Genomic DNA, 13,862 nt, shown 5'->3' on the forward strand with positions numbered 1-13,862 from the left:
TAGTCTATCCAAATGCATGATGCCATGCAACCCAAATGGACCATGCCGGGTCGGGTCAAGTCTTACCAATTATAGTTATGGACTTAGACATTAATCCAAAAATACTACCTTCTACACCACATCAGTATTCACCCCAAGTCCTCCTCCTAGGATTCTAGATCACAAGTACTCCATATCTCACTGGGCGCAGGCTACCACCTAGTCGACCTCTCATAAGCTCCTCTCTGCTACCTACTCACACTCGAAGTAATTCACAGTAGCAATAACTCCTAGGCTAAGGCATCACAAATCAGGCCACTCTAGTCCTAAATATGAATACCTAGCCTATTCTAGCAGGCATAACACATCTCATAATATCTCATAACACATAACGTAAGGGTATTTTGGGAAATCACCGTTCGGGCGCTGGCTGATTGTACACACTACTCTTTTCCGCTCTTTTGGAATCTTTTATTCTTTTTAGAAAAATTGTTTCTTTTTGAAAACTTTTTCTCAAATCCTCAGTTTGAGTTCATATATGCCCGAAGGTGTATCCGAATCCCTCAAACCAAGGCTCTGATACCAACTTGTAACGACAAGAAATTTCAAACCAAAATTTTCATTATTAATATTCATACAACACATGTCTCATCATTAGAATCTCTGAAAACCAATTAACAAGTTTTCAAAACAATTGTTCAATCCCAAGATCAACAAATACAGCTCCAAATCAAAAGTGTGTGTACAATCATGCCGGTGCCTTCCCGCGATCCTCTGAGGTACCTGAAACACATAACACATAACACGGTAAGCACAAATGCTTAGTGAGTTCCACAAAATGCCACATACAACAAATTACCACTCAAGGCTATACTCAGTACGACCCTCTGGTCAATGTGTCTCAACGGGACCCTCCAGTCCCGTAGCTCGTTGGACCCTCTGGTCCGGTCTAGCTCGTTGGACCCTCCGGTCCGGTCTGGTTGAGGACCCTCTGGCCTCATAAATCATTGGACCCTCCGGTCCGGTCAGAATAACACATAGCATACATAATCACAAAAACACATAATCTCAAGCAAACACGCATGACCTTCCGGTCCAAACATAGATACCACCCTAGGTAATGTATAGTGAGAAGACTCACCTCGGGTAAACTCGGACGATCTCGAACTCGAAACACTGATCTAGCCACCGCCTAAACACATACATAATTCACTTCTAATTATAAACAGCTCTCAAAGGCTAGACTAATCCCTTCCTATGTTCACTCAGAAGGGTAAAAGACCATTCTACCCCTCCAATGGTCCAAAGGTCCACTTGTTGACTAAACCCTAAAAGTCAACGAAAGTCAACCCTAAGGAGTACGCGGCGCGTACAAGCTCTGTACGCTGGGCGTACTCGGATGCTACACAGAATCGGGGACACTCGACCCCTACGATGCGTGTACTGGGATTACGCCCAGCGTACGCCCCAGTTTCACCAACTTCATGATTTTGCTCTTAATCGGTTAAGACATGAGCTCAAATCCCAGATCTGGTCACTTTAAAGCATCTCAATCCATAAAGTCGGTGACTTTAAGCCTTTGCATGGTTGTAAAGGTCACCAAAACCCAAATCACACCACTTCCTTCCTTAAGAAACTCACAACTCATGCATGGTTCACTCTTAACGTCCAAGATTGGATTTTTATGGATCTAAAGCACAATATACACAGAAAAAGGGCAGATCTAGGTCTATGGAGCTCCTTCACTCATAAAGTCTCCACCTTTGGGACAAAACCCTAAAAATGGCCCATAATGCACAAATCCAAAAAGGTTAAGAAAGCTTTGAGCTTTTTACCTCCAAGTGATGCTCCAACCTCTGAAAAGCTCAGATCCAAAGCTTGCACCCCCAACTCTAGCTTCTTTAATGGCACCTTCTTCTCTTCAAAGGCACACAAGAACACTATCAAGCTCAAACATACACACACACACAAGCTCTAGAACGAGGGTTTGGCACTCTTAGGGTTTCACTATCTGGAAATGGTGGCTAAAAGTGATGCCAATATGTTCCTTTTATAGGGCTCACCCCCACAATTAGGGTTTTAGTCTGAACCTAGTACGCACAGCGTACACTATGGTACGCCCAGCGTACTGGGTAGCCTCCGCGTCAAGAGCACGCTCATGAGTACGCGCAGCGTACCGTCCAGTACGCCCAGCGTACTTAATTGCCATAAAATTATTTCGAGGACTAAATTTGACAACTTAGGGAAAAAGAAGGGCCAAGGGGATATACCTGGTTTCGGGATGTTACAATACTGCCTGACGTATCTATTGATTATTTACACTTACCCTGTTCAGAGATTAACGGTGCCCGGAAGAAAAACACTGATTCAAAACTTAGCCCTCTTGATTACGAATTTTCTCTATGTAAGGATGTCTTTGTTGTGTACTAAAGTGCCGATCAACATAATTGCATAATACAACTAAATTAATAGTGTTCGTGGCTATCAGGACAAAACCTATACCACCAGTCAATGCAATTTTCTTCTTTAGGAAAATACTGATGTCTGTGATGTTTATTAAACCGGAAAATATCGCCAATAGACAAAAAATGGGGGTCAATTTCAAAATTTAGTCATAAAAAATGACTTTTCCGGCTATAGACATGCATTCCGTGGAGGACCCTCTGCGGACCTCCGCAGAGTGATGTCATGTCCGCGAATTCTGAAAAGTTGCCTTTTTATTTTTTTAAAAATTGTTCCGCGGGGGTCCTCTGCGGAGACATTAACCCCTCCGCGGAGTGAGTCGTTTGGCAATGCTTAAATCCCTCCGCAGAGCAGGCGACGAGGAGCTCCGCGGAGAGTTTAATGTCTCCACGGAGTGAGTGGTTGCAATGTATTTGCGACGGTTTTTTGATATAAAGTTGTGTTTTCATTTTTTTTATCTCCATTTGCGTTCAAATTTGTTTAGTGTTACTGATTTTTTTTCAAAAGAATTATGAGTTTTGTTATTTTATGTACTGGGGGTTTTTGGCAGATAAGTAATGGGATTAACACCTACGTTAGACCTAAGTTTAACAACTTAGGTATAATGCTTCCGCGAAAATTTGATCGTCGAATATTGTTTGATTTGGTCAAAAGTAAGGCTAATGTGTTCAATAGTAATATATCATTGTCATTTCAACACCCGGTTCATGGGTATGTTATGAATATTGTAGACGAAGCAGATGTTCATCAACTCAGAAATGTAATTTCTGAAACGAAGGAGATTGTGCATTTGTATTTGGAGGTGTTTGAGAGATGGGCCGAACAGACAGAAGCGGTTGACAAGATTGTACCATACAATGTTGAAAACATTGTATCTGATAATGTTGAAGAGTGTCCAGAAGAAGAAACTGTGGAAGTGAATACAGTGGAAGAAGAAACTTTATATGAGTTTGGAAGACTGGCCTTTGTCAGACGGTGAATAGTCAAATGAAGGCTGGTTAGAAGATGAGTTCACACACGGGAAAAAAGCCTCAGACATATTTTACGGTATGCCTCCCATACCTGATTGTCCTGATCCTATTGTTGAACCCGGACCATTTCACAGTTTAGGTCCAAATGATGATATGTTTGTTCGTCAAACGTATGATAACAAACAACAACTAATATTTGCTTTGAGTCTTAAAGCAACCAGAGAAAAGTTTCAGTTTAAGACCAAACATTCTAACAAAAATCGTTATGAGGTATATTCTGAAATTGAGAACTGTAGTTGGCGTTTATATGCAAAACGCATTCATCCCACTGATGAATTTGAAATCAGGACTTTCAACAACGTGCACACATGTTCGTCATTACAGATACACCCTAATCATAAGCATGCTAATAAAAAAGTCATGGGTACTATATTGCATGAGATTATGGGAAAAACTCATTCCAAGGTTTGGAGGCCTAATGAAATATCAAGGGATTTGAATGCTTTGCTGGAAATCAATGTAAATTACAAACAAGCTTGGCGTGCAAAACAATATGCTATGGAATTGTTGTTGGGATCCTCTGAAGAATATTTTTCCAAACTTCCTTTTTATTTTCACAATTTGAAGAGGCATAATCCCGGTACAGTGGCCTATATACAAACAGATTCTGAAGATTGTTTTGAGTCTTGTTTTTATGCCATTGGGAGCACGGTAAATACAAAAAACTTGTTGTTATTTAATATATAATTATTTGTAAAAAATTGTAGAGTGTTTATGTGTTCCATTTTAATATATTGCAGATACGAGCGTTCAAACGTTTTTTTCGTAAAGTTATAATTATGGATGGTGCCCATTTGAAGGGTGATTTTAAGGGAACCATATTGCATGCAGTAGCTATGGATGAGAACAACCAGATAGTGCCCCATGCGCATAGAATATGCAAAAAAGAGAGTGGTCTTACTTGGACATGGTTTCTTGAAAAGTTGTATGAATGTGTTGGTGATTGTCAAGAATTGACTTTTGTAACTGATAGGGCCGATGCAATTCGGGTTAGTATTGAAAATGTTTTCCCTCATGCTCATCATGGCGTATGTGCTTTTCAACTACTAGGAAACATCGTACACAGGTTTGGGGAAAATGATAAAACAAAAGTGTTGTTTTGGAGGCTTGTGAAAGATTACAAAATAAATGTTTTTGAAGAACTGTGGTCTAGATTTAGTTCTAATAGGCCGCAAGTAGCGGCGTATCTAAATGAAATTCCACATGCTAAATGGACTAGAGCATATTCCCCGTCGAAACGGTACTATTACATGACCTCGAACAGTGCAGAGTCCATGAACGCTTTATCTGTAGATGCAAGGAAGATGCCTATAATACCCCTTCTTGAGTTCTTTCGTCGTCTTTCACAGGAATTGTGTAACAAGCGTCGCATCGATGGAGGTATGAATTTAATTTGGACTTTAATTATCTCGAATAATAAGTTAATTATATATATATTCTTTACAGGGAAACGTTCAACAGTGCTAACCGAGTGGGCTGAAAAAGTAATTAGTAAAAATGAAGAGCGTACGACAGGATGGTCCGTTTTTGGTGTTTCAGATGCAATATATCAAGTGCATGATTTCAAACATGGTGGCATAGTTGATATGAGGCAAGAGACTTGTACTTGCAAATATTGGGAAGGAACTGGGTTGCCTTGTGGTCATGTCATAATGGTCTTAAAACACTTGAAAAAAACTAACTTCGGACATCTGGCTCTAGATGCTTACAAAATGGAAACGTACCGAAGTACGTACGAGGAGCCTGTTTACCCACTTCTAGAACCGTGTGATTGGGAGATTCCTGTTGAGATGATGGTTGTTAAACCCCCGATAATAGATACACGTCAAGCTGGTAGACCGAGAAACAGAAATCGTATCCCGTCACAAGGTGAGGAAACTATAGTAAGAAGGTGTAGTAGATGTGATAGTACAACACATAATGCAGCAACTTGTCCGGCATTGGTCCCAATGAATCAAAAAAAGGCTAGAAAAAATAGTGCGGCATCAGGTAGTAACACAAAAGGGAAAGGGAAAGGGACACAAGGGACTCAGGAGACGCTAGAGACGGACGGGACACAAGAGACGCGTTGGACGAGTGGGACGCAGAGAGAAGACTATTGTTCAACGTTTGATTTGAATGATTGATGTTGTATTTATAATTAATTATGTTTTGTTTTAGAGGACATTAATTTGTGTATTTTAAAGATGATGGGTAATATTATGATTATATTAGTGCATCATTACTAGTAGAATAATAACTAAAACTCGAAGATAATACATTCAACAAACCAGAAACATATAGTAAACGTACAACAACAATAATTAACTTAAGGGAATTGCAAATGATACTTTTCTTTCTCCATTGTTATGTAGTCGTCCCTAATTGTTATTTTTTCTTCCATACGGTCCTTTTGCCTCCCAAGTTCTATCATTTCTGCATCCTTGTCAGCAAGCCATTTTTCAGACAGTTTGATATTCTTCTTAGTTTTTTTATCCATTCCTCATGATCTTTGATTTTTTTTAGTAATCGTCATCCTTTCCTCAACCTCTTTGCACTCCGCCGCAATGAGGTCACGACGTTCAGTGAGAGCTCGAGATGACTCTTTATCTTTTTTTTGTTGTTCTTCAGCCCATTGTAGTTGTTGCAAAGTATCCTCAGACATATACGGCTCTCTTAAATTTGGTGATGGGGCAAGAAAAGGGTCAATCGGATCACAATAGAAACAATCAACTTCGTTGCACGAGCAAATATACAAACTTGAAGATGAACTCATTTTAAATTTAAAAAATATTTATAACTCTATATCAAAAATCCAACGACCATCCATGACTATATATAGTCCCTTCAACTCCGAAGAGAGCTGTTGTCAGTCCGCAGAGCTTTTTGTCAGTCCGCAGAACTGTTTTTCAGTCCGCAGAGCTGTTTGTCTAGTCGTTGTCATCCATACATTACAATTATGGGAATACAATTATTTATTTAAAGGTAAACATTTTTTATTAAAAACTAAACAACGCCAACAGACCATTACAACTACGGTTAACATAGAACTGAATACAAACTAATATTCGTTGTGATCCATACAATACAGTTCAATTGAATTGTCGTGGAGGTAAGACCACAACACTTTCAACTGGTATTTCCCAATGCCTAAGGGTTGGAATAGGATTGACCGTCTCAGTTTGATAACCATTTCGATACACCGCGATACTTAACTTTAAATTTACCATTTGCTGGATTTCTGCAATTTCAAGCCTTTATAGTGAAGCTATAGCATGCTCACAAGGTATACCACATTTTTTGCCATTTACCGCAACTACAAATACCACGGTCTAATTGCACAGATTCGGTTGTTGAATACTTACTCACTTCATATTTGTCGCCAACAATATGTGTAATCCTACAACCATCCGAGTGGATAAATCTTTTATGAATCACCTTAAGTGCATAAGGGGTTAGAAGACCAAGAAAATCCCCTGTGAAATGAACTGAATGAAAAAACAAAAATTATGATGTCATAACGTATAATAACATATCAATTGACCATTTGAGTGATTTCATAACTTATAATTACCTCCAAACGCAGCACGTTGAAGATACACTCCTTGCATCGAGTCATGGACTATTTCAATGATTGTTGTTATTGGAAACTCATGCATGTTTGTTCTTAACCAATTGACAACATCGGGAATGTCAATGAATTTAACATTGAAACGTACTCTTGGAAAACAAACCCGTACCCATTTTGCAATGGGAATATTGTCAAGCCAATGAAGATCATTCCCATTAACCTCATTTTGTAAGTTGTTCAAATATGCATAAAAATCAGACATATTATACGCTTTACAAGTCTTCCAGAACAACTGCTCTACGACTGTATTGCTTCCGGTGGAAGTGTGTATTTTCTTAGCTATATTTTTACAACAATAGCCATGATATGAATCAGGGTAGACTCTTTGAACTGCAAAGTCTATGGAATCAGACATATGGCTTATGAAACCAACTTCCGTATTGTCACCTAAACATTCTTTAAGCCTCCTCATGAGCCATAACCATGAATTGTCACAGTTTATGGTTCCCAAAGCAAACGCTATGAGAAGGGGTACATGATTTCCATCTAAAGCAACCGCAATGTACATGGATGTTACATACGCCCCAATTAGAGGAACTTGACCAACGAATATGATTAGTATCATAGACGTGAGAAACGTACGAATCTGTAAGTAAAGATAAGAATATTAGCCATATAACAACTTCAAATAAGTAAATATTTATTTACTATAAGGGATTACATACCACGCATCCCAATGCCACAAAACAAATTTGGAAACGATTGTACTGATCTTTCGTAATGTACGTGAAGGTGTTAGGATTGGTTCTTTGCAGATTATGGAAAAAAGTCGGTATGTTGGAGAAACTTTTTCTTAATACCTGATTGACTGAACTCATTTTCACAACTTTCGACACCTTGTAAAAATGAAAATGTTTGTCCAATTTAAAAGGAATCAGTATACATTATTCCGCAGAACTTACTTGTCAGTCCGCGTAAATGACTTGTCAGTACGCGTAACTTACTTGTCAGTCTGCGTAACCTGTTTGTCAGAGTTGTTTGGCACTAGAGATGCACGGGACACAAGAGACGCGTTGGACAAGTGGGACACAGAGCTGTTTGTCAGTCCGCAAAGCTGTTTGTTAGTCCGCAGAATGTAGTATCTATATGTAATTCACATCTTTAATTGACATTAATGTTTTATGTTATTTGAATGTATGGTTTCGTAACATTTGTTGGTGAATTATGTTTCAAAAAATAAAGGATAAATACCATATTACATATAAATAAAGCAATACAAGCACAATAGAAAAACGCAGTACTAGTTAAAAAAACAGGACATTTTTCAAAAGATTCCAAGGGGCTTCATACTTGAAACTCTCTCCGTTGCTAATCAATTTGTATTATTCTTTAGCCGCCTCCAAGATGTCTTCCTCGGTATCATTCACACGATCGTCTTCAATCTTCTTATAAAGATCGTTGAATAACACAACTTTTGTTTTCAATTCATACCATTTTGCTGCTATATCAAGCGTGCTGCGATGGTTTTCTATGGTGGTTTCAGCGTCAGTGTTGAAGGTATTGGTTAATAGAACCCAAAAGATTCGATCCTCCAAACTGATGTTCTCGTGACATTAATATATGCACGAGTTAGAAGCAAATACTCGTTAGCGGTCAATGGTTTTGAACCCATTGTAAAACATACAAAGTAGATGAACTGAAATAGATTAGATGAAGTGATACACAGTTTTTTGACGTTTTATATAGACATGACAGTCCGCAAATATCCAACGATCATCCATGACAATATGTAGACCCTTCAACTCTGCAGAGAGCTATTTGTCAGTCCGCATTACTGACTTGTCAGTCCGCATAGCTGTTTGGCAGTCCGCAGAGCGAATGGTCAGTCCGCAGAGCTGTTTGCCAGTCCACGTTACTGACTTGTCAGTCCGCATAGCTGTTTGTCAGTCCGTGTTACCTATCTTTTTATATATAGTAAAACATGTATCTATACGTCCGAATTAGATGTAAGGGATCATTTCACAAAGTGGCATCCAATGTACCAACTTCTTCAAATGCAGGTAATCCGTCTAATGCGGCTGCTTCAACAAATGCTACATCTCCATGGACGACAACAGAGGTGTTGGTCCTAACACGATGTTGGATTATCATTTACGAGGGTCTACCGGTAATGGCTCCCCTTAATTGCCTTGTTGGTGATGAATGGTCCCGCTTAGTAGCTTTGTTCAACTATGAGGTGGGACAAGGACAAGAACGACTAAAACCCTATATTATTAGTAAATGGATGGATTTAAAGACAAAAGTCACATGGTTCAATCGATGCTACAATTATGAGAAAATGCGATGCTCTGATGCCGACGATGACGAACTTCTTGAATACGTGAACGGATATTACCTGTGTCAGTTTGATGAAACTGATTTCGAGTATACAGACGTTTCAAATCTGGTTAAAAATAAACCCTTTTTCATGTAGACGACTCTTTTATCCTTAATGTTTTATGTAATGTTTGTTAGTTGTTCATCTTTTATTTGTAATGTTTTGTGTAATGTTATTTTGTTATTTCTAATGTTTATTTTGTTTGAATGTATCGTAATATATGTTGGTGAATTATGTTTCAAAAAATATAGGATAAAACACATATTTATATTAAACAAAACTACTTATATAGTAGGGCCTATATAGTATCCCAAATATTTAATATTAATATATATATATATATATGTAACACCGTAATTTTTCAAACAGATTTTTCATTTTAAAATCGCATACTTTTCATAACATATTGTATAGAAATCTCGTTATTCAAATTACAAAGCACAACTCCATTAATAATCCAGGATCCTCAAAATATAACTCTTTCTCTGGTGTGTACAATCAAGCCGGTGCCGTCCCGCGATCCTGAGAAAACCTGAAACACATAACACATAACACGGTAAGCACAAAGCTTAGTGAGTTCCCCAAAATACCACATATAACACATATTACCCACTCGAGGCTATAACTCTGTGGGCCCTCTGGCCCTAACTCTGTGGACCCTGTGGTCCTAACTCTGTGAACTCTGGAATACACACAACATAAATCACATAGAAATAATGCAGTGCAACACATCACATACATAGCATACAAGATACTCTGTCACATAACTCTAATTACCACTCAAGGTAAAGTATAGTGAGAAGAATCACCTGACCAGCAGCAAGTAAAGACCCTGCTCCCGAATCTCGAACTAGCCTCCACCTAACACAAGGGATGAATATCTCTAAGTGATACTCTAATCACAACTCTAATGACCGAAGGCTATTCTTCCTCTCTTTAACTCTTTGAAGTGGATAAAAGACCATTTTACCCCTCTATGGTCTCTATTACTCATGTTGATCAAAGCCCCAAAGTCAACAGAAGTCAAACTCGAGTCAACAGTCCATGTTTGACCCGAGTCGCCGAGTGCACCCTTGCGACTCGTCGAGTCCACTTACTTTCCTCAGAAATCTCGTGACAGTCCAGGTCAGCTCGTCGAGTTGACCCCCAACTCGTCGAGCTATCGCCTGATTCAGTTCTTCGGGACAAACCCTAACCAACTCGTCGAGTCAGCTCATCGACTCGGCGAGTTCATTCAGACTAAATGTTCATTCAAACGATTTAAGGCAGATCCATCACCCCAAACACTAGATCTACCCTCCTGAGGGTCGATTGTCACGTAAAGCTGCAAGCTTTACTTTTAAACATGGCATATAAAGCTCATAGTGCCAATATAACTCTAACAACGATGATTAACCACAATAATGTTGGATTAGTGTCTAAGTCCATAACTATAATTGGTATATACTTGACTCGACCCGACATGGTCTATTTGGGTTGCATGGCATCATGCATTTGGATAGACTAAAATGAGAGAAATAACACTTAAGGTTTATTAATATATTATAAGTTCTAATATATTAATAAGATTATTTAATTAGTATTGATCAAGAATTAATCTAGAATTAATTAAGTGATCAAAAGAAGACTAATTAAATATATGGGTTGATTGTGTAAATCATCCATACTTGTATAGTGGGCTAGGACTCCATGGATTACCAAGTTGGGCTAAAACCCATAGGATGCTCCATGGTGTATTTGAACCCATGGATCCAAGGAAATGGAAAGCCATGACAATTAGGGTTTACCCTAATTGTGTCACACTATATAAACATATCATTCTTGTCAAAATCAGCCACTAAGTCTATGTGTGGAGGGCAAACCGATTTTAGAAGTGTTCTATTTTCTCTCAAGTTATTCCAAGTGTTCATGATGTTGTGTGAACCATTTGAGGTGTCACACTTGGGGCACTAGGCTCTTGAGCTCCATGGAATCAAGCACCAAACAAGAGGTATGTAATTCTACTAGAATTTATGTTACGTGTAATTTATATTATGCTAGTTAGAACAATACCTTGGAAAATTGATATTTGCATGTATAATAGAGAAAACATAGATCCAAGGTATTTAGGGTTGCATGTACACCATAGGAGTGTTAAAATGCTCAAATCCCAATAGTGGTATCAGAGCCTAGGCTTGTTTTCTTGTTATACTGCTTGAAAATCGAAGTTTTGTGCTGTCAGGACAGGGGACTCGACGAGTCCATGAAGGGACTCGACGAGTCCAATGCAAAATGCATCCAACTCGCCGAGTTGGTTCATGCACTCGACGAGTTGGACCCCCAAACAGCATATCTTTGAGTTTTGGTGTTGGAATTGGTCTAGAATCATTACCTTTGACTGTTTTAGACTTATAAAACCTTTTTTTAGTGGTAATGATTAGGCTAAACCAATTTCAATGCTATAATCAAAGTTTCAAGTTTTATATGTGTTTATGTAATTCTTGAAAAATGTTGATTATGAATGTTCATGCTTATGAGTTTTGGTAGATCATAGGAATTATGTGCAAATTGTTTGTTAGTATAATTCTTGATCTCAATGAAATTGTAAGGAGTCCATAACTTGTCCTCAAATTATGGATTACCAAGAGTTTTATGTTTCCTTGATTTATGAGTTAGTTTAGATTAATGAAATTTTTTTTGTGTTTTAGTTGTTTTCAATCCATATTAATCTAAAAGAAGTTCATAAAAGGTGTTTTTGTAACTTGTCTTCAAGTCACATAAAAGGTCACATTTATGAATCTTAAAAATCATAAAAGTGTCATAGGTTACATAAAAATGAAGAGTCTTTTTCATTTAATTATTTTATGACTCCATAGCTTGTCTTCAAGTTATGGATGTTTAAGAGTCACTTCTTTAAAAGTTTTATTAAAGAATAAGAGGTTACATAAAAATGAAGAGTCTTCATTTTAATGAACCATTAAACTCATAAGTTATGAAATGAAAGGTTTTGAATAGTTTCAAAACTTGCCCTCAAGTTTTGGAATTTGTAAAGTCTCACACACATTAATGCTTTAATTCCAAACTCTACAATTTTAAAAGTTAAAATTCAAACTTTATGGACTTCATTAAATTAATTAAAGTGTTTAATTAAAAGAGTTAATAATTCCATAAAGACATGGTTTAAGTTTAATTAAATTAAGAGTATAGTTTAATTAATAGATTAAACCACCAAGTATTTTAAATGTTTAAAATACACCCTTATACTATTATTATAATTTTAATTATATAGATATGTATAAGATAAAGTCAATCTTACCATTAGTAGGCCTCATTCACAAAGCCGGTCTATAAGGGGGTATAAGGTTACTGCCTATAAAATGGCAGTTTAATGGGTCTCCACTCTCACCCACCGCTTTCTTGACTGGTGGAGGGTCGTTAGCCGAACGGGTAGGAAAGGACTATAATTCTCCCTTCATTAAAAGTATAATGAAAAATACTAAGTAACTAAACACTTATAAATTCCCAATCTTAGTTACTTAGGAAAATGTGAAATAGGTGCTAACCCATGAAATTACACTTTGTACCTTACCAAGTCGATTAGTGGAGCGTGTGTGGTTAACCGGAACGCTAATAAGGACTAGTAAGAGTGGCAAAGGGTAACTTGACCTTATTATAGATCGGTGGAGCTGTGTGGCTAACCGGCACATCGATTAGGTGATAAAGTTAAGGGTACCAAGTCAATTTGCATGGTTATTCACACCTTGTTTGTGATCCTCGGCATCCCAGTCACAAACTTGAGAGGGCACAATCGAGATTCAAACATGCCATTGAAAGTTCAATGTATCTCAAAAGATCTAGGAGTTTCAAATCCAATTAAAACTTAATTATATTTCGTTTTTCATGGTGGAAATTGGTAAATCGTCATTTACCTACCTTCAACTATTTTATAACTCGGATTACGGCATCCCTCTTCCAGTTATAAATAGGTTGTTGGATCCTAGCCTTAATATTTCATATTGGGTGTTATATTAAGGACTTTAAATCAACTAACTTGAATTTCTCCCTTATAGATGTCTCCTTCAGACAACTATGGTCTTCCCAAATCTTTAGGAACAGGCTATCCTAATGAAGATGATATCCCAAATGGCAATCAAGGTGAAAGATCAATCCCTTTGTTGTGCATTAGTGGGACTAGAAATCATACTTCACTTCCTCCACCTCCTCCAATAAATCTCCCTATCCCACAAGTTTCAAGACTTGATAAGTTCTAAGTCACTCAATCCCCATTGGAAAACAAAGTCTATATGTCCTTAGGTCTTGGAGATTAAGTCAGATATTGACAAGTCGGGAGAGTCGGGTGTCGAAATCTCGAGGTAGCTGGCTGTTGACTTGGTTCTTCAGTCACTCTCTGATGACAGATCACGACATGACCCTTTAATGATCTTATCTATTTGCTTGGTGCTGCTGAATCAGCAATGATTTG

The 13,862-nt window shown here is 37.8% G+C and overlaps 1 protein-coding gene and 1 pseudogene across 2 annotated transcripts in view; one reads left to right on the forward strand and one right to left on the reverse strand.

The window, feature by feature from the left end:
- Window positions 1-13,862, reverse strand: part of LOC145128867 (uncharacterized) — a 175,734-nt pseudogene that overhangs the window by 148,673 nt on the left and 13,199 nt on the right. The window lies entirely within an intron of this gene.
- Window positions 3,492-5,599, forward strand: LOC145130210 (uncharacterized). Its single transcript, XM_079065048.1, has 3 exons — window positions 3,492-4,124; window positions 4,214-4,853; window positions 4,920-5,599. The coding sequence occupies exons 1-3, from the start codon at window positions 3,492-3,494 to the stop codon at window positions 5,597-5,599; spliced, it is 1,953 nt and encodes a 650-aa protein (XP_078921174.1).

The sequence above is a fragment of the Lactuca virosa genome, chromosome 8, assembly GCF_052849685.1.
Source record: "Lactuca virosa cultivar CGN04683 chromosome 8, Lactuca_virosa_CGN04683_v6, whole genome shotgun sequence".
Classification (NCBI taxonomy): domain Eukaryota; kingdom Viridiplantae; phylum Streptophyta; class Magnoliopsida; order Asterales; family Asteraceae; genus Lactuca; species Lactuca virosa.

What these genes read in the sequence shown, in the direction of transcription:
- LOC145130210 (XM_079065048.1), top strand. Translation starts at nt 3,492, where the DNA reads ATGCCTCCCATACCTGATTGTCCTGATCCTATTGTTGAACCCGGACCA. An exon ending in TTTATGCCATTGGGAGCACG is followed by an intron (nt 4,125 to 4,213) that starts GTAAATACAAAA and finishes AATATATTGCAG; the next exon opens with ATACGAGCGTTCAAACGTTT. An exon ending in CAAGCGTCGCATCGATGGAG is followed by an intron (nt 4,854 to 4,919) that starts GTATGAATTTAA and finishes TATTCTTTACAG; the next exon opens with GGAAACGTTCAACAGTGCTA.